The 21,548-nt window shown below is 53.1% G+C and overlaps 1 protein-coding gene across 2 annotated transcripts in view; it reads right to left on the bottom strand.

The window, feature by feature from the left end:
- The window catches only part of RUFY4 (RUN and FYVE domain containing 4), an 80,103-nt gene extending 68,758 nt beyond the window's left edge, over nt 1-11,345 (bottom strand). Inside the window, exons 1-11 of one of the 2 annotated variants that reach the window (XM_077152028.1) lie at nt 11,125-11,345; nt 10,288-10,463; nt 9,069-9,162; nt 8,844-8,950; nt 7,584-7,709; nt 7,281-7,387; nt 6,869-7,012; nt 6,393-6,462; nt 4,663-5,262; nt 3,827-3,933; nt 1,476-1,622 (exon numbers count right to left, since the gene is read on the bottom strand). In XM_077152028.1, coding sequence (XP_077008143.1) covers nt 1,476-1,622; nt 3,827-3,933; nt 4,663-5,262; nt 6,393-6,462; nt 6,869-7,012; nt 7,281-7,387; nt 7,584-7,709; nt 8,844-8,950; nt 9,069-9,114 — 1,454 coding nt within the window. In that variant the 5' untranslated portion in view covers nt 9,115-9,162; nt 10,288-10,463; nt 11,125-11,345. Of the gene's footprint in view, nt 1-1,475; nt 1,623-3,826; nt 3,934-4,662; nt 5,263-6,392; nt 6,463-6,868; nt 7,013-7,280; nt 7,388-7,583; nt 7,710-8,843; nt 8,951-9,068; nt 9,163-10,287; nt 10,464-10,545; nt 10,693-11,124 lie in introns of those variants that run through there. The other variant, XM_077152029.1, reaches the window with a different exon arrangement.
- Between the last annotated feature and the right edge of the window lie 10,203 nt (nt 11,346-21,548).

Raw genomic sequence — 21,548 nt, 5'->3', positions numbered from 1 at the left:
CTTCATGTCACTCCTACTCTCTGCATATGCGGCATCCTTAGATCCTGATGCTCCGCAGGGCTGGTGAGCTCTGCAACTCTCCTTGCCTATTTCTAACTTGGACTTCCTCAGTATCTACTTCTCTACCTACTGCCCAGCTTCTGGAAATTTGCAGAAATCTCTCATCTGTGCTTAGTTCCTCCCTATTTCCCTGCATTGTAAATTTTATTCTTCTACAATCACCTTAGTTAGGTCAGGAGAAAGGTGACATGTGGTCAGCCTACCATCTTGACTCCGAAGACAACCTCTGTGACTCTTTTTGTTTTTGCCCACATCACATCTTCCACAAAATGTCTGCCAGAGACAGTGTACTGTGTAATTCAAGGTTCCCTGCCTGAGGGCCCAGGTGATTAATGTCATTAGCATCAGGAAAAACATTTGTCTTTCTTGATGAACTGGTGTATTTCCTTGGAATAGAGAGTGAGATGTGGACAACTTGTAGTATTTCCATTTTTGATCCCACCCCCAAGACGCTCAGAGCTGAATTCTAACCCTAACTCAAATCCTAACACTTCTGGGATATATATATATGTTCATATATATATTTTTCTTCTTCTATTATATCTTCCATTGCTCTACTATTTGCTTTAATAATCACATTGTATATAGCTTCTCTTGTGAGCTGCCTTAAATTATTTTGTGATATAAATAACTAATTTTTATGTCTCCTTTTCTTCCAATTGATAGTTCCTTGGAGGAAATAATTCCTTACAGTCTTGGTTCTTTCAAGTTGATCTCTCCTTTTTATCACCTTTAATATCACTCAGATTTTGTGCAAAATGATTTAGTCCTAGATGATCTCTCAGGACCCTTCCAATTTAATGGAACCTGAGTCTAGTGTCTCCACTTCCTGAACTATATATATGAAAGAATAACATATATATGTGAATTATCTTCCCCAATAAACTGAAGGGCAGAAACCATGCTTTATACATCACCTCCATTCTTCGGTGAATACAGGGATCCTACTGAGCTTGGCCTCTAGGACCTAGGACAGGTTGACAGGCCTGGTGGTCTGAAAAAGTTGAGGGTGCAGGTAGGCGTAGGACATGGAGTTACTCCTTTGTTAACCTCTGAGACTTTTTCCTCCTTCATCTCCAATTCCTTCTCAACTCAGTAGTCCCTTTCCCTTCTCCTACCCCTAGTAGGTGTGTGCATATGTGTGGGTGGGGAGTGGACATGTGTTAGAGTCAGAGGATGCTAGGCAATTTACAAGCTGTGTGTCCTTGGTGGCCAAGTTTTTGACCCTCAGTTTCCTCAACAGTAAAATGGGAATGACAGTAGGGACTGGTGAAAAGAAGGAAATGAGTTAGCATACATAAAAGTTCCAGAACCCTGCTTGGTAATTGTTAGTAGACTGAAATTTCCATAACTCGGTTTCCGCATTCCAAACCATCCCCCTTTCGGCCTCCCCCACGCACTGTGCCGGCTCTTACTGGATCAGTTCCAGCACCCGCCGCTTCATGGCCTGGACCAGGTCCTGCTGCCCTCCAAGCTTCTCCTCATACGTGGCGTCCCTTCTCGCAGCCTCCTCTTGCTTCTGCTCCAGCTCGTGCTGCAGCTGGGCCTTCTCTTCCTGACACCTGGACACAGAATGATGACAAAAGACTGAAGGAAGAGGCACCTGGCTGGCTTTCAGGACTGAGCTAGGCTGGGCCTTGCCTGACAAGAAGCCCCTGGGAGAAGCTGGTGGTGCCGCTCTAGCCAAAGTCCATGTATGCACGCACATACACACACACAGGCACATCGCAAACTGAGCACTATGTGCGGCCTGACACCTGTTCAGAGAAATGAAGTCTGGGCCTCACCTTGCCTGTTACTTTACAGGGGATGAACCAACATTTCACTTTAAGATTTAATTTATCTAGACGCCAACAGCTTCTCGCCACCTCCATCCCTACTAGCTGATCTGAAACAGCATCAGCTCTCCCCTGGCTGACGGAATAGCCTCTTCTTGGCTTCCCTGTTTCCATCCTTGCTTTCTTAAGATCCAGCCCCACAAAGCGGTGAGTCAGTCTAGTATAGGCAAGTTTACAGAGACAAAGTGAAGTAGTGGTTGTCTAGGGCTGGGGGTTTGGAGGGCAATGGGGAGTCACTACTAATGGGTATAGGGTTTCTTTTGGGGGTGATGAAAAGGTCCAGAAATGATTGTGGTGATAGATGCATAATTCAGTGATTATACTAAAAAACATTAATTTTTTTAAAAGAAGCAAGTAAACACATTTTTGACACTCAAAACAAATAAACAAACATAGATCAATTCCACCCTCTGCTCAGAGCCCTCAATGGCTCCCATCTCGCTCTGAATTAAAGCCAACGTCCTTCTACTGGCCTTCTAGGCTCTCCCTAACCTGCCCCTGTTGCCATTTGACTTTTTCCTACATCCTTTCCCTCCTTCATGCCACTGGGGCCACAGTGGCCTCCCTGACGTTCCTAGAACCTTCCAGGCACGTTCCTACCTCAGGGACTTTGCATTTGCTGCTCCCTCTGTCTGGAACATTTTCTTACTATGGATCTAAAGGACTCACTCCTCACTTCCTTTGGGTCTTTACTCAAACGTCACCTTTCTAGGAAATCATTCCCTGGCCTCATCATCTTTATTTAACCTACTCCCTGACAATTTTCGATCCTCTTCCCTGCTTTATTTTTCCCCCTGAGAACTTGCCACATTCTAATATTCTCTATATTTTACTTGCTTATCATATTCATCAACTGTCTCCATGACTAGAATGCAAGCTCCATGAGGACCGGACTTTTGTCTGCTGTCTCCATAAGTGCATTTCTGGAGTGTCTGAGGAGTGACTGAATGGCTGGAGGAATGGCAGGTGGCAGGCTGGGGTTGGGCTGGCACCTCCAGCAGAGGCAGGCAGCAGATCGAGGAACAGAGACCAAGGGAGAGAGACACCAAAAGACTGAGTCCGCAAAGGAAGTCTGTTTCACGGCAGAGATATTTTACAAAACAAACTATGTAAGAGAAATTTAATCACTGAGAGATCAAGCGGGGAGAAGTAGAGACATTAACTCTTGAGATTAACGTGATGAGAAGATGAAGATGCTGATGGATGGTGGGGGATACTGAGGGACGAGACAGAGAGGCTGAAATATAAGCACTCAAAACATTGACCGAGTGTCCGGGTGAAGGCCGCTGGCACTGGAATCAGCCACCTGGGTTGGAATGGCGGCTTCTCTCTTAACTAGCCGACACGGGGTGAATTGTGGAACATCTTTAAGCTTCAGTTTTCTCACCTATAAAATGGAAATACCTGTAGACCTCTCATAAGGTCATGAGAAAGCACTTAGAGCAGTGCCAGGGGTCACAGTAAATGCTGAGTAAATGACAGTTACGACAATGACTGTGATGAATAGGAAGGTGAAAGAGACTGAACAAGAGGAACAAGAAAATGAGAGATAAAAGAGGGAGATGACAATAATGTGGGAGGCAGAGTGGACTGATAAAGAGAAGAGACCCAGAAGAGGCAACAGAGGAGGAAAGGATGAGTTGGGGGGGGCGGTGCAGGACATGAGTATCTCTCTCGGGAGTTAGAGGGGGAGGCCAGTGAGGGAGGGGCTGACAAAGGGGAGGGGTGGCTGGGGAGACTGGGAAAGCAGGAAAAATTCCCTGTATTCTTCAGTGTCCTAAAGTCGGGCCCAGCCCACATCCTGGCACAGGGGAGATGTTTGAAGGATGCTTGCTTGTTAGACTGTGATTGACAGCAGGAGCCAGGAAGCACCTTAGCTCCCTCTGGCCCCATTTCTTGTGCTCATTCTTGGTGGCTGCCAAGGTTACCTGCTGAGCTGCTCCTGCAGTGCCTTCAGCGCCCCCTTTTGCTCATTCAGCAGCTCCTCCTGGTGCTCAGCCTGCTCCTGGGCCTTCTGGAGCCCATGTCTGAGGCTCTGGGAGGGTGGATGGAGGGGAAAGGAAAGCTGAATGAAGAGGAGGGCAGAGACCCCATTTTGGGGACTGACCTGATGCATCCCACGAGACCCCAGACAATACAAGGCCAGCCTTTGGGTAGCAGGCAGGACTGGCGACAGTGCTGGGAGCTGGGACACCTGGCTCTGTTCTAGACTCTACCTCAGGTGAGTGTAGGGCCATCATTTCTTCCTTCACTGAAGGATGGAAGCTACAAAACCCAAGGACCTGGAAGAAATCTGGCCACAGAGAAGGCTGATGGAAGGCTTCATAGTAATCTTGAATGAACGCCAGGGGAAGTATCTACAACAACAGCAACTAAGGGAGGGTCTGCAGCAGCAGGGCAGAATCCTGCTAATAAGGAGGGAATTGGAACTTGAGAACAAATGACTGCCCCAAAGAGTGATTAGGAAGGGATCTCAAACTTGAATGCCTTCAGGGACTAGACAGGTAATATTTAATTTATAAATACAGTGGGCCTGGTATGAGGCAACAGGGAGGGGTGAAGACTGTGGTGAACTGAGGATACATGGCTTTCAAAAGGCATCCCTCAAATTGTACTAATCCTACAATCCTTCACACTGATTCTGTGAAGACCAAGAGAAGCACTTCTGTGGGCTGGAGGGGCCCCAGTCTGTCTTTAGAGACTTCTATCTCTGGGCCAGGTTAGAGAGGGGAGATAGACAGGTCTAGAGCTCAAGTGCTCTCACCTTGACCACCTCCTGCAGGGATGCCTCTGCTTGCTCCTCTCTCCTGGCCACACTGGCCACTCCTGTTTGCTCCTGTGGCTTCTCTGTAGTGGAGCCTACCTTTGTTCCCAGGCCCTGAAGGACCCAGGGCTCCACAAGGATGCTAGGCATCTCCCACTCTGGTCTGTTCCCTGATGTTGCTTTCTCCATCATCCCTCTGTGGCTGGAGACCCCACTCTGGACATGACCCCACCCGACTTCCCCTTCATGCATCCTCTCTGCTGTCCTCTGATCCTCTGTCCCTATCACCTCCTTAGGAACCCCACAGGCCCTGTCCCCGTGGCCCTGGGCATTATACGTGTTCTTCAGGCAGATCCCATTCTTTGGGGTCCCCTCCTCCTGGTATTGCTGAAGTTCTTCCCTTGCTGTTTCCCACATGTTCTGGGCAGGCCTGAAGCTGCTGGATAAGTTTCTCTTTTTTTCCAAAAAGGGAGGAAGATGCTGAGATAAGGTGAATCCCTCCAAGCAGACTTCCTTGGGGGCATCTGCCCGACAGCCAGCTTGGCTGGTATGTGGCTCCTCCATCTGAACTCCTTTCGGGTCTCCACGTGCGGCTATGATCTGCAGAGAAGCCCCCAAACCCATTATTCCTCTTGGTAACAATTCGGGGATCTGGTGCATGGGAGAGTCTGCAGCTCTAATTCAACGGGCTTGCCAAATTCTCAGGCCCACCCCCCTGGAAATTTTGACTCAGTAGATCTGGGGTAGGGCCCAGGAATCGGAATTTAAGCCAACACCCAGGTGATCTGAGACCTACACATTGATCTGCTGAGGGAACAGCAGTGCTTCTCAATGCCCTTCCCTTATTGCCTCCAGCTTGTATTCTTTTCCCTCCTTTCCCTCGCTCTTCTGCATTGATCTATTTTCCCCCAAGTTCCTCCCATCCCTCTCCTTTGAGACTTCCTGCTGGATTAAATTTCTTTGTGCTTCAGTATCTTCACCTGCAAAAATGGGAAAAGTCAAAACTACTTTGTAGGGTTGTGATGAGAGCATCAGCAGACCAAGATCCAGCTGAAAGGCCCTTTCTGTGCTCCCATGTTCTCTGTGCACGTTTGTGTTGCTACATTTAACATGCTGTATTGCAATGTGTTCCTTCAGGTGTCAAACTCCCCAAGCAGACCATTAGTTCCCTGAGGTCAGAGACTGAGTCCTAATAGTATCTGTACCTGAAGCCTGGGAGCTGGTGGGGGTGCAACACATGCTTGTGGAAGGATGACAATGCTGAGAGACACCACTTACTGAGAACATGGCCTGGGGCTATACGTGGGTTGTCTCAATGTATCCTCACAATCACCCTGTGAGGCAGGACAAATAACTTGTCCAAGCATCATGGTTAGGAAGGGGTGGAGATGGGATCTGAACCAAGAAACCAGGTTCTTAATTGTTCCCCATGCTGAACTGAGGTATTTGTAAATAGTTCAGTGCAGGGGACTCAGCAGAGTTGGCTCCATCTGTTTTCTGCAGTCACCCTCCTAGCACATCCTCCTCCCTTTGCCCCAGTGGTTCCTTCAGATGGTGCTAGTGTGTCCTTTCTCTCCCTGCTATCCACACCACCTTAAGAATACAAGCTCTCTCTTCCCCTCTGGCTCCCTAGGCCCCAGGGCCACATATTAGCCTTTCTATTTGTTAGGACTCAATTACTGCTCAACCTGGGGGTCCCCCCAGAGACAGAGAAGAGGCGACAGAGGCACCTTCTTTGGGGAATCTTTGATTCTTCTAGGTCTTCTTCCCTGAGTCTGGCTGGCATTGGAGCAGCGTGACCTGAAAGTGAAAGGGGCGGGGGAACCCTAGGCCTCTTCCCAGTGGTGGGCTTGGTCCCCAGATACAAGATCTGTCTAACCACCCATTCATCAACCACCCTTCCCACCTTCTCACTCATCCATCCCACCATCCAATCATCCACCCATCCATTTCATTTCAATATCCAACTGCCCTTCCAACCCTCCAACAACTCTTTAGTGAGTGTGTACTTTAAGCATCATTCCCAGGGTAGCACGAGATTACACAGGGAAAGCAGAAAGCTAAGAAAGTGGAGGATCAAGGAGCCAGGGAGCAGGAAGGAGGGAGAGATGATGGGGTTGAGGCTGAGAGCTTGTCTGAGAGGGCTGGTGGTAATGGGGGCAGGCACTGAAAAGAAAAGTCTTCTCTCCATAGAGGACTCACTCACTCTGAGAACATTGGCCAGGCCTCATCCAGGTCTGGCCGTTGCAGATCCAAGTCGAAGGTCACCCCATTGAGAGCATAGAGAGAGTCCAGGATATCTTCCTGGAGTTCAGGGCACACCAGAGGGCTCCGGTGCCCATACCATTCCCTGTGGAGACAGTGCCCTCAGTCTTTGACCCTGGTGCTATCGCCACTCCTGACCTCAGAGAATCAGCCTCCACTGCACAGCAAGGGTTGAGGCCCTTTGAGAGTAGGGTCCCAGCACCATGGTCCTACCAGGGCCCTAATCTCACTTTAAATGTCCTTGATGTTAAATCATCCCCTGGGGGTAAAGGAAGGATCTTTATGAAGAAGGGAAAATAAGCTCATATAGTATCTGTGGGAGGATGTCAGGAAGAACTTTCCAGCAGCCCCACCTGGTCATCTGTGGGTCCTGGAGGCAGAGCTGCAGGAGCTCGGCCAGCTGTCCGTGGGCGAGGCAGAAGCGGATGAAAGCACGACCTCTCCCCAGTGGGGTCTTCAACTGCAGAGCCCGTAGGAGTCAGAATAGGATGAGGACAGAGAAGGATGGGGACAGAATTAGAATAGACAGGGATCGGGTGATGGGGTCTGTGGTCTGTGAGAAAGGGGCCCCTGCAGGCCTATGTTTCCTCCCTCCATCCTCTCCTGAGGATGGCCCCACTCCTGAGGCCAGCGTCCCGCCACCTGGCCCTGGATACCTTGTCCTGTGAGCGGACGAAGCGGGCCGGCTCTGTATCCCCACGCTGCTGCCATAGGGCAGTGCAGACGAAGTCCCAGTAATCCTTCCGAGGCCTCAGGAAGCTCCTGTGCTCTTTCTGGTCAAACTGGGACCAAGCATGAGGGAAAAACAGTGTGGAAATGCTTTCTACCAGAACCCACCTTAGGTGTGGCAGAGAGGGACATCTCGTGCAGGCGGACCCGACTACAGGTCCTGACTCTGCCTCTGCTGGCCATATGCCCAGGGAAAAGCTGTTTGACTTCTCTGAGCCTCAGTGCTCTCATTTCTCGTTCAAAAATACCCAATGGGAGCTTAGTGGGCGTCAAGACCTGCCCTAGGTCCAAGGGATATGAAATGAGCAAACTGACTGCAGAGAGCTGACATCTTGGTAGAGGAGAAAGACAATGAACAGCCTAAATAAGTAAAACATATAGTAGGTTAGATAGTGATAAAGTCGGAAAAGGGAACAGAGGGTGCATGTATGCATGTACATGTGTGTGTGTATATGGTATGTGTGTTGTGTGTGTGTGTGTGAGTACGTGTGCATGTGTATGGTACTGCATGTGGTATATGTGTGATGTGTGTGTTGACAATTTAGATTAGGGTGGGCAGAGAAGGCCTCACTGAGGAGGTGACATTCGAGTCCAGACTTGAAGGAAATAAAGTGAGTCATGCAAATGCCCAAGGGAAGAGCATTCCAGGGATGGCAAGTGCAAAGGCCCAAAAGCAGCAGCTTGCCCAGTGTGCTACAGGATCAGGGAAGTCAGTGTTGCTGGAGTGCAGCAGATGAGAGGCAGACCAGAAGGAGATGAAGTCAGAGAAGTGGGAAGGGTGTGTGTGCGGTGTCAGGTTGTCAAGGCTCTATAGGATTAGAGTGAGAATCAAAGAAGGTGGTACTCTATGAATGGTTTAGTTTGGCCCATGGTAAGTGCTCAATGCAAGCTAATGATCCTTATGATTGGGACTCTAAACAGTCCCAGGAAAGGCTCCGAGGATGCTCATGCCTCTGAAGCTTTAACCCCCCCAGCCCCTGACCCCACCCCACTCTGGCCTTTTCCCACCCCCACTTTTCAGGCTGAAATAACAGTGAATGAGGTTAGATGCCAGGTAGGGCTTGCAGACTCAGAAGGGAATGAGCCAGGGAATGGAACAAAGGGAGTCAGGGACTCTTCCCTCAGTCTCTGGAAAGGCCTTCCCCATTATCTGGGTCTGGGACCACGGGGTGGGGAGGGGCACCCACCTGCAGCAGCAGCTCAAAGCAGCCGCACAGTCTGTGCAGCTCAGCACTGGCATCTGTCACCGGTTGCTGCCGGTCTGCGTAGCCCCGGAGGATGGCAGACACAGCAGCTGCGGGGAGGATGGCAGATATCTGACATCAGCAAGAGAGGATGCTGTGGGAGAAGCTCCCCAAGACCTCTTCCCTTCTCCCCAAACTCAATCCCAGCATATCTCAGGACACACTCACCTTTCAGGTCCCTGGTGACCTTGAGGACAGTCTCCTCTTCTGCCATGGTTACTTAGAAATGAAGTGATTCCTTGTGACTCGGGCTGTCCTGGCTCTGGACAGGAGATGACTCAGAATGTAGAAGGGCAGAATGACTTAGCTAGGGTCACACAGCGAGGTAACAAACAGGGTGAAGAAACTCAACCTTTCTTGTGAGCCGGTGTGTGAAGCTGATGGAGTGGTCTCCTTTCACCAAGCAGTTCCTGGGTGCCAGGCACCATGCTGGGTGCTCTACATGCCTTGTCTCATTTCTGGCTCTTAGGCTATTAACTCCATTTTACTCAAGTGCAACTGGGGCACAGAGAGGGTCAAGCCTATCATCCAAGCTCACCAAGTGGCACGTGGTAAAACCAGAACTTGAACTCGGCCTGGGTGTCCACAAGGCCCATATTCTCAGTCTCAACATGAGGCAAGCGGCCGAATGAGTGTATGTGTGAAGCTGGGCTGAGGGACGGCCCCCCCACTTCCCCATGGGGAAGCTTCAGCCTTGCCAAAGAGTCATCATCCTTGAGACACCGTTTCATCCTTTCCTGGGCTCCAGCTGAGTGGAAAATGTGAATTCTTCAAGGAGTGGGAGGCAGAAGGAGTGGGGATTGGGTCAGAGGGCCTGGTGTGTGGTGAGCCTGCCACTGCCTTCCAGGGGGAATCTCAGCCCGTTCTCCTCCCAAAAAGTCCTGGGGCCCAGAGAGGGCCATTGTGGCCCCGAGGCCAGGAGGGCTTATTCTAAGAGCCTGGAGTCTGGGGCAGACATGGGGTGGGAAGCCTAAGTGTCCTGCCTGGCAGGCGGCTGGGGTTTGAAAGTGGAAAGGGATAGAGTGGAGAAGAGAGAAGGCAATGAAGGTAAGTGAGGGAGCAGGGTAGGGGATGGGGTAAAGGGAGCACTGGGCTGGGAGTCAAGAGACCTGGGTCTCCATCCTGGCCCTGCTACTAATTTACTGTGTGACCTCAGGCAGGCCACTTGCCTTCCCTGGGCCTCAGTTTCCCCATCTGTAGACCAAGGGGTTGGACAAGGGTTTCTGCAGCCCCCAACAGCCCAGATTCTCTATAAAACCCATGGACACAAAAATGTGCTCTCTGGCCATCCCTTAACTCTACCCAGGATTCCTCTGCCCCTTGTTCCTGGCATCAGTCCTTCCCCCAGCCACCCCTGAGCCCCAGGTGTCTCCCGGCGGCGACTCACCTGGGAAGGCCTGGGCTGGTGGGACATGGAGAGCAGGGTGCCGCAGCCTGGCCCCGTCACTTGTGACTGTGGGTTCCGCACAGCCTTTCCCGGGGTTTGCCGCTTGGGAAGTGACTCAGGCCCAGCCCAGCATCTTGGAGGAGGAAACTCAACTCAGTGGGCAGGAGCAGAAGACCCTGCAGAGGAGAAGTGGTAGTGGCAGGATCAAGTCACCAGGACAGAGGAGGTGAGATGGGGGATAGTTCCCCTTAGGCAGACCTGGGGTAGATGCACTTGTGGGCCAAACATGACTCATCCTTGGTGGTAGCAGCAATAGTTCTAATTCAAGTTTCTTCCTCCTTTTTATCCCTCGCACTTGCTCTTGTCTTCTTCCTCATCACCGCCAGGTGGCACAAAGAGGCTGTGATGCTGCCTGTCCCCGTATTCCTGTGCCAGTCTCTACACCATTTGGTTGGAACGTGGTGAGGTGGGGAGGGCAGGGGAGGGTCCCACCATGTGTCCCTTACACACCCCCTTCTCAGTCTGCTAACGAGGCCCTGTGAGCGTTGGTCATTAGTGCCATCCTCCCTGCTTTGGTACCCATTCCCAAAAGGGTGGGAGGGAGACCACCGTCCAGGAAGGACCACAGGGAGGTCTGGTCCTTCCCAGTGGACCACCCAACCGTGCTCTGGTTCTTTGGGAATAGGGTCTTCCCGCCGGGGTCTCTCCTTTTTCTGAGTTGCTAGAACTGAGCAGCTGTTTTCACCGCGCTCCCCGCCTCCCAACGTAAACACCAGCACACTGCCTTGCCCAAGCCTGTGGTTTCCCCAATCCCCCAATTCCCCGCCGGCCTCTCACCCTCTCTGGGTCTTGGTCTCCCGCGTGCAGAGCTCGGTTCCCGCGTCGCTGTCCCCCTGGGTCCCGGTCTCCCGGTGTCTGCCTCTCTCCTTACTCTCCCTAATCAGCTTCCTGCTTCTCCCGACGCGCCCTCGGGGTCTTTCTCGCTCTCTCCGAGTCGGTCGGACGGCCGCCCTCGTCCTCGGGACCCCGCCGGCATCCCTCCCCGCGCCCCCCGCGCCCCCGGGTCTCCCTCCGGCACGGCGGCGTTCGGGCGCCCGTGTCGCCGCCCCTCATCAGCCCCGCACTCTCCAGCTTCCGGGCCGGGAAAGCGCGGGCTCCCGGCGGGGGGCGTCGCCTCTCCCCTCCCGACGTCGGAGGCGCCCTGGGCCGAGCCATCGCCGGGGGAGGGGGCGGGCCGGCTTCTGGGGCGCCCGCGTCCCCCCGCCCCCGTCCCGCCGCGCGCCGGGCCGAATGGGCTGCACCGTGAGCCTGGTGTGCTGTGAGGCGCCGGAGCCCGGGCCCCCCTGCGGGCCCCCGCCCCCCGGGAGTCCCCAGGCCCCGCGGGGGGCCGGGTGCTGGGAGCCCGGGGGCTCGGCTCGCGCCGAGAGGCGGCGGCTACTGCTTCAGGTAGGGCGGGAGGCAAGGGGGCGCTGGGCAGGACCAGGTGAGGGGACAGCAAGTTAGGCTGAGGGAGCACCTGGGCCTCTTGTGTCCTTGGGAAAGAGGGTGAGGTAAGACCTGACCCTTAAACGGGCAAAGAGCTCAGAGGAGCTTAGGGTTGAGTGCCTGGGAAAGGCAGGGAAAGGGTCCAGGGTTGACTAGTGTCCCAGGGGGGAACTGTGGCAGTGGCTGTGTAGCCAGGAGAGAGGAGGCCTTCTGCCAGAGCAAGGACTGACCCAAGGATGGTGGGGGTGGCTGGACCATTGCCCCTGTCTTCTCTGCGGGAGCTTTGCAAGTAGGGGGGAAATGGCCCAGAGGGCTGGGGCAGGCAGGAGCTGGGAGGGGGTGGAATATATGTTCTGGATGAATTGTCTGTGTGTGTGGTGGCAGACCCCGCAGGATTGGTGCAGATATGGGCCCCAGATTTCCCCCAGGAGGAGGAGGTATTGGGGGTCACTAGGGGCTGCATATGTCTGCTCTAGGCTTTCTGCATAATCTCAACCTAGCAAGGCTGCAACCTCCCCAAATTCGTTTACTGTGTTGGGGTTTGGATTTCACTAGCGTCTTCTATCCCTCCACCCGGGGAACACAGGGGATTTGGGGACATGGGTTGCTGTGAGATCCTCAGGGCAGCCAGGGGAGGCAGGTGTGTGTGTATATGTGTGTGTGTGTGTGTGTCTGCGTGTGTGCATCTGACTTGACTGGCTGCCCCCAAAGGATTGGGTCATGGTGTGTTTACTGTTACAGTCTACAGTGCTGGGCGTTTGTAAACTGAGCTCTCAGTCCTTCCTATTACCCCTGGGACCCACTGTGGTGAGGGACAAGAATGGTGGCTCATTGTTGACTGAGCCCTCAAGATAGCTGGTGTCCCAGGTACAATTCTGGTGAAAGCTTGAGCCTAATTTAAGGCCCTGGAAAGGAAAGGGTGAGGCTCAGGGATATGGGCTCGGCACCCCAGCTATCTGCTCTTGGTCTTGCCAAAGGGTCAGAGGGTCCAAAGTACGCTCCCGAGGTCACCAGGGCTCCTCGCCCAACTTAGAGCCCACGAACTCTCCTCTTCCTCAGCAGTTTTGGTGGAGGGTTTGGAGGGGAGTCTGCAGTCTCCCTCTGTCATCTGTTCCAATCGCATTCCCTTCTTGGCTAGAAAGTTCTTCCAACCTTAGTTTTTACTCCAGGCCACATGAGGGTGAACAGGGACAGGCAGTTGGGCTGAGAAAGGGGGAGGAGCTAGGAACACTGAGAGGGGACGAGGAGGGAGAGGGGCACACATGTATGGGTGTGTGGCAGTGGTAGGGACAGAGATGGGGACGAGTGTCTGTCTGCATTCGGATGAGCTGGTTTCTGAGTGGCCTCTTGAGAGAGCCTGGCGCTTGCCCATGACTCACCCCCTCCTTTATCTGCATGGATAAAGCTCCATCTCAGCCCCTGTCCCTTGGCTCTGGCTCCAGCTCGGAACACTGTTGCTGGCTGCTCTCTCCTTCTCCAGGCCCCGCTACTCCATTCCTGTTGCAACTCTCAGGGAGCTTCAGTGACCCAGGAAAGAGAAGCCATGCTGTTTTTCACCTGGGTCCTCCCTAAGGGAGGCATGATAGCCACGTTCTTGTGGTGGGTAAACATCTCCCAGGCTCCCCCTTCCCTCTCCTGCCCCCCTCCAGGCATCAGGGCTTAGAAGCTACCCAGGCATCTGGGCTCTCAGCCAGGGCCTGCCCACCAACACTCAGGGGCACACCCCTTCTCCTGCTGCAGGCCATGCCACTGCCATTCCACAGGCCATTCTGTCCCTGCGCCCCAGGCTGTGCTCCTGACTCTGGTCTCCACCCCTCCTCAACAGGACACTCTCTGACCCAGGCGCCCCACTGTGCTGCCTCCCGCTTACCTCCCTAAGCAGGCTGCCCTCTACCCAGACCACACTGCCCTCCTCTGTCTGCGGCCCCCTTATCCTGCCTGATCCGATTGCTCATACCACTCTTCTCTCCCGGGCTGTTTTGGGTCCGCCTCGTCCTCTTTGCTTTGAGGAGGGCTGCCCGCCTGGGTTCCCAAGCCTCTGAGTCCCCGCTCTGGGCTATAAGTGCCTAAGGTGTCGGCCCTGCACCTCTCAAAGGGCCTCCTCCGGGTCCCATGAATGCCCAGCGCTCTCATCCCCCCTCTCACCCCACATGCCAGCCTGCCAGCTTGGAGAGAAAGGAGGGTGGGACTTGGCACCCCTCCTGAGTGTTCCCGCCAAATCTTCTCTGACCTGGGCGCCAAGGAGCCTAGCGGGCATCTCCAGGTGCCAACCTCGCCTCCTCGCTCTCTGCCCTATCCTGAGACAAGCAGGTGCTTGTCGGATGGTGGCGGGAGCAGAGAGGAGGAGATTCCAGACTGTTTCCGTCTCCTCCCTCTCAAAGCTGGTCCCTGGGGTCCTCAAGCTTGAGGATCCTGGTGAAGAGTTGGGGCTGGCAGTGTGCGTGTGGGGGCAGCTACAGAGAAGTGGGATGGGATGTCTGCTGGCCTTTGTGCAAATTTTTGCTTCTGATCAGCTCCTCTTGGCATTTCTGCCAGTGCCCCTTCCTCAGGAACTTCTGGGTGCACCTCATCAAATTCCATTTCACCCCACTCCTCCTGCCACAGCTGAAACCGAAAGGAATCAGGGATGGTTTGTGGATCCTCAGCTCAGTCTGATGCGCCACAGGCCCCTGGGTGGTGTGGGTTCCCCAGCCGGTGGAAACTTCCAGTCCTCATTCGTCCGCCCTCTTCTCTGCTCATCTGCCTTCCCACCTATCTATTCTACCCACCCGCCATCTAGTCTTTATCCCGTCCACTCTTTCATCTTTGTCCTATCCCCCTTTCCACTCTTCCTTCCAGCCTCCTTTCCTCCTACCCCACCCTCTGCTAATACGCATGCACATAGCGTCTACTCAGTGAGCCCTGGGAGGCCTCTTGGGAGGCTCAGGTAGGGAACATGGATGTTCAAATGCATCATTCTGAGACAGGATACTGAGTGGTCCAGAAAGGTGGGTACCAGCTGTTATGAGACCCTAGGGCTTCAGGGGAGTGGCCTGTTCTGCCCGGTGAAGTCTGGGAAGCCTCCACACGGGAGGTGACATTTTTTTTTAAATGCCCTATTCAAGGTTCCATGTACTTACGGTGTTCAATTAAGGTGATGTTTTGAACTGGGTCTTAAAAGACAGGTAAGAGTTCACGGACACAAAGGGGAGGCAATCAAGCACATTTTTGTCAGGCCCAGAAGTGTGAAAATGTGTGTGGGGCACTTGGGGAGCTGGAGTTGTTAATGTGGGTGGAGGGTTGGGTGGGAGGGGAGAGGTAGGAACTGAAGCTGAAAAAGAGGCAGGAAAGCCCTTGACTGCTAAGCTGAGTTTGGACTTTAGGCCTATCATATGGATCAGAGAGAGTCATTGGAAAGTTCGACCAGGAAGGGGTCTGCATTTTAAACTATCCCTGGCACTGGGGAGGCTGGACGAAGCATGGGTGTAAGGTGACTGGAGCCAGCTGATGGGTCTCATATGGCTAGACCAAGTAGGGATACAGTGTGTGTCTGTATTGTGTGTGTCTGTGTGTGTGCGTGTGTGGTGTGTGTTTTGATGTGTTGTGTGTGTGGTGATCTGTGCGTTGTGTGTGTATTTAGGGGTTGGGGTTTAGAGTCTGCCTGAAAGTCTCTCCTTCTTGGGTGGGCCCCCTGGATGCGGATGCTAGTTCTCTTTCCTTGTCCCTGATTTGAGCTCCACCATCTCCCTCACCCACCCCCCCCCCACCCCCCACCCCCCCGCATCAAGGAACCCAAGAATTTGGGTCTGGCAGGCCAGGAGTTAAGCCACGAACTCACCTAGAGGAGGTGGGGCTGGCACTTTGCCATGTCCTTTTGGCTCAGTTTTGCCTGCTGCCCAGCCCAGACGTCACTCCCACGGAGGTTGGAAAGGGGACAGGCCTGACTTTGTTGGGGCCCTGAGACCCAGGCTAGGCCTATCAGCCCTGCCTTTGAAGGGTTGGTGTGAGGGGAAAGGGGATGAGGAATGGAGAGGGCAGGTGGGGATAGAGACTCCTTGTGCAGAGTTTCTTGGGGGAGTACCTCAGACACGTCTCCATCTCGGGCCTTGGGGGAGGCGAGTTGGGGGTGGTTAGCTAAGGATGGCAAGAAGTAGGTAGAGTCGCAGGTGCTCTTGGGTCACGTTTTCCTTCCTCTTCTGCTTCCTTTGGTTCAATACCCCAATCCTTCCCTGCCCTGTGGAGCTGCTTTTGCTTACGGGATCAGGATTCTTTGGGCTCAGAGCTGGCGCTCCCTCTGGTCTTACATGTCTCCTTTCTGCCTTCTTTCCCTCTTTGTGTCTCTCTTGCATTCTGTCCCTGTTTCTTACTGTGCGTCTATCTTGCCCATTCCTCAGGAACCTCAAGTCCCTTTTCCAACCACTTTCTCTCCCCAAAAGCCCGGAGGCAGAGAGCAATGGCATTTTTCTTCTAGGAAATAGTATGGGGAAGTGACTGTACAAGCTGGCCCCAGGGTTAAATTAAGTTCAACTTTGGACTTCGCTACTGAAGGGCTGTGTGGTCCTGGGTGTCTCAGGTAACCTCTCTGTGCCTTGCTTTCCTTGGCGGCCCCTAAAAGCATTTTGTACAATATGTGGGGCATATTGATAGCACTTAATAAAGAGTAAATCTTGTTGTTGATGATGTTGTTATTGCGATATTGTATTAGTTTGGGTCCTCCTAGAAACAAGATGGGATTAAGAATACAAGGATTTTATTAAGGGAAGATCCTGAGTGAAAGGAAATAGGGACAGAGCCAGAGAAAGCTGGGAGAGCTTTCAGACTCAGAGGCAAGTCTGGCCCTGAGTGATGAAAGGAGGGAGAAAGAGTTGGGCTGGAGCATGCTAGTCCTTTGGGCAGTTTAAGCAAAGTTCAGCAAAGCCAAAGGGCAAAGCCTAGCCCAAGTTGGCTGACAAAGAAGTCCTGCATCTCCTAGAATGGGGATTGCCACTGTACTTTGTCACTGGTAGGGGCAGCCTATGGAAGACATGGCCTTAGCAAATGCAGTTGTGGATTTCAAGGCGTGCAGTAGCTGAGACCATCAGTTCTGTTCCCTGCATCAGGAGGTCTGAGGGTACAGTCTCACGGCTTTCACAGGGTCTTGAGACAAGGAGAGAGAGAGAAGGCCTTTGGTCCTGGGGGTCTGAGGTGTGGTTAGGGTGGGGCCATTGGGGGTAACCCAAGAATGAGGAAGAAATGCAGAGCTTGGGCTCCCAGACTGTCAGGCTCCCTTCCAGGCCTGGACCTGCTTGCCAGGGCCTGGCTTCGGGCTGGTCCTTGGCTGTTGGGTTAAAATCTTTTACCCCCGTTGTGTTAGACGGTGTGGTCCTGCTTGGGGCAGAAGGCTGACTTAACCTGTTCCCCTTCCAATCTCTCCTTTCTGTTTGGAGTGCCTCAGGGCAGAGAGGGAAACTGAGGCACAGGTGTGCTGGACCAATAAGGCTCCTGAGGCAAGAGTGGTAGCATTTAGGAATCTGCATTTCACTAGCTTTCCATTCCTCTTGGACAGAGCCTCTGCCCAGAGTCCATCCAAGGGGAGAATAGGAAGCCTGACACTACCCCTGACAGTAACCTTGGGTGTCCTCTGAGCTGGCCTGGGCTAGCTGGGCTGACTGGAGAGTGGGGTAGGGGTGCAGAGAGTGGTGGCCAAGCTGCAACACCATTAGGGGAATGAAGCTGGAGCAGGAGTGAATGTTTCTGGGCACTGAGCTGCAGCCATCTGTGGGAGGTTGGGCCAGGCCCCATCCAGCCAGACTGTCCCCCACCTCCACTGCCCCATCAGCTCCTCAACCCTGCGGACTGCACTGAGCTGTGCAATCTACCCAGCCACTCAATATGCTAAGCAGGGCTAATTTATTCTCCTGCCTCTTAATGGAATTGCTGCAAAGACAGAAGGGGGGTGAGTGTGTCAGAGGTGGTGTTCTGGGGACAAGTTTCTCTGTGGTTCTCCTGCATCCTTCTGCAGGAACCCTGGGCTTCCTGTGTGACCCAACCCTACTTCTCCCAAGGCTTCATCTCAGAGAGGAAGCCATTTAGTGGAGGGAGCAAGGAGAGGTGGTGAGACAGGCGGGTGTCCTTTCTCAATAATTCCTAGCTGGGTGCTCCTGGGAAAACTATGTGGTGGTCTCTGAACCTCACCTTCCTCACCTATGTGGAGATTATAGAGCCTCCTTTTCCAGGCTGTGTGGAGAGCCAGCCTCACAGTGTATTCCAAGCTCCAGGACATGGTGGGCAGTTGGCACTGTTTGTATTTGACTCCACCCCATCTTGTGGGTCTCTCCTTTCTCTCTTTTGTCACCCTCTGCAGCCTGGAGTCTGCATCCTGAGGTCAATTAAGGATGGAGGTACAAGGGGCAGGGGCAGAGGAGGCTGTTCTGGGGGGCTCCTGTCTGGGATCTAGGGATTGGGGGTGAGGTTGGACAGAGTGCAGAACTCTTGTCAGGGCAACAGAGTGAGGAAGGGTTTGTGGTGGAAAAGCAGGGAAATCAGGGTCTGGCTGATTTGGTTGCAAATATGTGCTCTGTCACTGAGGCTTTGTGAGCCTCAGTTTCCTCTTCTGGAAGATGGGAATAATAACATCTTTCTTGAAGTTAGTCAGGGCACTGTTACAGGTAAATCCCTAGCACACAATGGACTCAGTAAATATCCATTGCTTCTCCCCCCGGAAGCGGCCTTTGTGGTCATGTGGTTTTCCCTTCACTTTTTGGTTTGATCAGGAGCTTCACCTCTCAGAAAATAGGGCTGAGTTGGGGAGGACCCTGAGCTTGGAGTCTCTGGTTGGGCAAATGCAGGTCAGAGGCCACTTAGCAGTAATGATAACAAATGCATTTAAATGGAGCCTCGCTTGAGGTGACTTGTTCACAGTCTCAACACAATTAATATAGAGTTGGGATGAGAGCCAGGTCTTAGGATTCCCAGCCCACTGCCTTTGGCCCCTCTCACGCATCTTATCCATTTTCTTTGTGCTGAGCAGAACAGCCCCTCTCAGCCTGGACCTTCAAAAGGGGTAGGTGGTGGGTGGTGGTAGGGGCAAAGGGAAGGGGTTCCTCTTGTTCTGAAAGGTCCGTCAGGAGCAAGAGGTCCTTGACCAGTTGGTCCTTCCTACCCAGGCTGGCCCATGCTCTGCCCTGAAGGTAACTCCCCATCTCTTCTTCCAGCCAGACCTAAATTAGTCTGGAGAATGGGGAGGTCTGCGGCTGCCACGTTCTTTGGGGGTGGCGTAGGGTTAGGCTTGTTGCCCCTTCATTCAGCCTGGGCAAGGAAGTCTGGTGACCCCTCTCTCAATTGCCTCCAACAGGTTGGCACTTCTGACTACCTCCTCTGGAAAGCCACTGCAGGCCCAGCTCTCTCCACTGCCCCCTGAACATGAGCCCCATCCCCCAGGCCTGTTGCCCCTTCCCCCTAAGCTCTCCAACTGCTTCTGGGCCTGTGAGAACAGCCCCCAAGTTCCTTCCCAGACCCCCTGACTGGGCTCTGGGGTCTCCTGTCTCCCCCTCCTCCCCCATTTATCTCCCCCTCTGTGAGCTAGAGGCCTTTTGTGAAGTCTTTGTGTGGATTCGAGCTCCCAAGGCCAGACAGGGGACAGAGGGACACCCTTTTACCCTCTCCATTGTCGTCTCTCTTCCCAGGAGGCTTGTGTGTGTGTGTGTGTGTGTGTGTTTATGTGTATGTGTGGTGTGTGTGTGTCCATGCTCCAATTTGGTGTCTTTTATATATAACTTGGGAGGCAGAGAAAGGGTCTTGAAGTGGATTCAGGGAAGCAGAGTGGTCCTTGGGACCCCTGTACCATGAGTGAGTAGCCCTAGTGGGAGAAAGCAGGCTGGATTTCTGGAGGGTCTCCCTCATTCTAACCCCAGCATTTGCCTTCCTTGGTGCCGCCTCCTCTGACTGAGGAGATACCCTGCAGCCCCCTCCCTGCCCTTCCCCTGAAGGAAGGCCCTTTGCCTGCTGCCTTCTCAGTATTCTAGTCTTTCCTGACCTTCTGCCCCTGCCCTGGCCCTCTGTGGCCACAGCTTCCTGCCTTCTCTCCGCTCGGGCGCCTCCCTCACACCGAAGGGCCTCCTCCCCAGATGCTTTCTCTGCAGAGCCTCAGCCTCTGCCACAGCTCACCTCTACCTCGGCCAGCCTGATGACCCCACAGTCTAGAATAACACTGAGGTGGCTGGCTGCCCGCCGGGCCCTGGCTAAAAATAGATCCATGCTTGGGATGGTTTCAGGGCAGTCTGGGATAGAGGTAGGGTGCAGCCCACAAGGTCCTTCATGGTCTTGGCTGGGGACATGCTCTGTTGGGGCCCTAGGGCCTCCCCATCACCCTTCTGCAGTCTGGTTGGAAGGTGTGGCCTCCCATGATTCCTGGGAGGAACTTTATGGTGCCAGTGGGTGCCTGGTGGGCAGAGAGAGGCAAGCTGAGGGCCTGGAGCAACCCAAGAGTCCTAGCTGGTAAAGTGTTGATGGCCAGGACTTGAACCCAAGTTCAGCTCTCAGACTGTAGGTACAGACACTCCAGGCCTGAGATGGTTTTCTTGCACTCAGGTTGGGTTAAGAGACACAGTTGATTGGAGCTCTGTACTTTTCTTGCTTTAGTTTCTGGGCAGTGGCTCAGCGTCTGTGAGTATCAGCTTTCCTACTTGTAAGATAGGAGCTTTCTGCTTTTTAGAGCTGTAGTTAGGCAAGTCTTTGCTAGGTCAGTGGTTGACAGGGTTCCAGAAGGGACCTCTCACAAGCCCCCAGACTAACTCCTCTATCTCTTTTTGGCCTCAGCCCTCGCCTCTCCATCTCTTCCTAGCTCATTGGATGCCCTCCCTGTGTCTGGGTCTCCATTTCCTCTCTGGTCTCCAGAGCATTCTAAACTTCTCCATCAGGAGCTCTAGGACTTTGAGGGGTCTGCAGAGCTTCTGAGAGAGGAACTCCTGGCCTCTATGCAGGGTGGTGAGGGGTCAGCAAAGGGGCTGGAAGGGGCGCAGTGTCTAGTGCTAGGCTCACTCTGGGCTCTGCCAGGGATTCAGAGTTTTAGAATTTTTGTTTTCTGAATACTCTTTCTATTTAGTAGCTTCCTGTTCTTGTTTCTTGGAGGTTTGTGTCTTCTCTGATCTCTCTGAGGAAATTAATAATTGTTTAGTTTGAAGTTTTCTTCTCCCTACACTGTATCTGCTACCTCCTAGGGCTTTTGTTCTTTACTCTTTATCTTGGAAGCTTTCCTCAGATGCCCAGGGAGTCTGGGCTTTCCTCTCATATTTAAAGTGGGCCACTAAAGGGCAGATTGTTTGCTGTGAACGGATCAACTGAGGGCTCTAGGGTGTCTGGCTGGGCTGCTTCATTGGGGAAACTCTTGTCAGCATCTTTGGGTCTTTCCTCTTGAGCTTGTCAGATCCCCCAGAGAAGTCTCCATTTTTTCCCTTTGGGGGTAGGTACAAGCCTGGCTGCACCTCACGTACAGGAAGTAAACCTTCACTTAACTCCGTTTTCCTATAAGTACCCTTGTCCCTCACGCCAGTCTCTGCTGTTTTACTCTCTCCAGGGAATAAACCTGTTTTCTGCTGGGGTTAGGGAGGAAAATTGGAAATAAAGCCCTTCCTTCAATGTTCTATCAATCTTCCTGTTTTTAGTTTCATTCTAATGCCCATTTCCAAAGAATCTGATGCCACCAGTCCTGAACCTTTTGGGGGTTCTGTGCTTTCTTTTTGCACATTTTGGCTTTTTCTACCCCCAGCTCAGGGTCTAGCTTTTTTGGGCTTCCATTCCCACACACCATCAACTCTCCA

The sequence above is a fragment of the Tamandua tetradactyla genome, chromosome 3 (assembly GCF_023851605.1).
Source record: "Tamandua tetradactyla isolate mTamTet1 chromosome 3, mTamTet1.pri, whole genome shotgun sequence".
In the NCBI taxonomy this organism is placed as follows: Eukaryota; Metazoa; Chordata; class Mammalia; order Pilosa; family Myrmecophagidae; genus Tamandua; species Tamandua tetradactyla.
The sequence above is the reverse complement of the archived record's forward strand: the minus strand, read 5'-3'. Positions and strand labels throughout refer to the sequence as shown.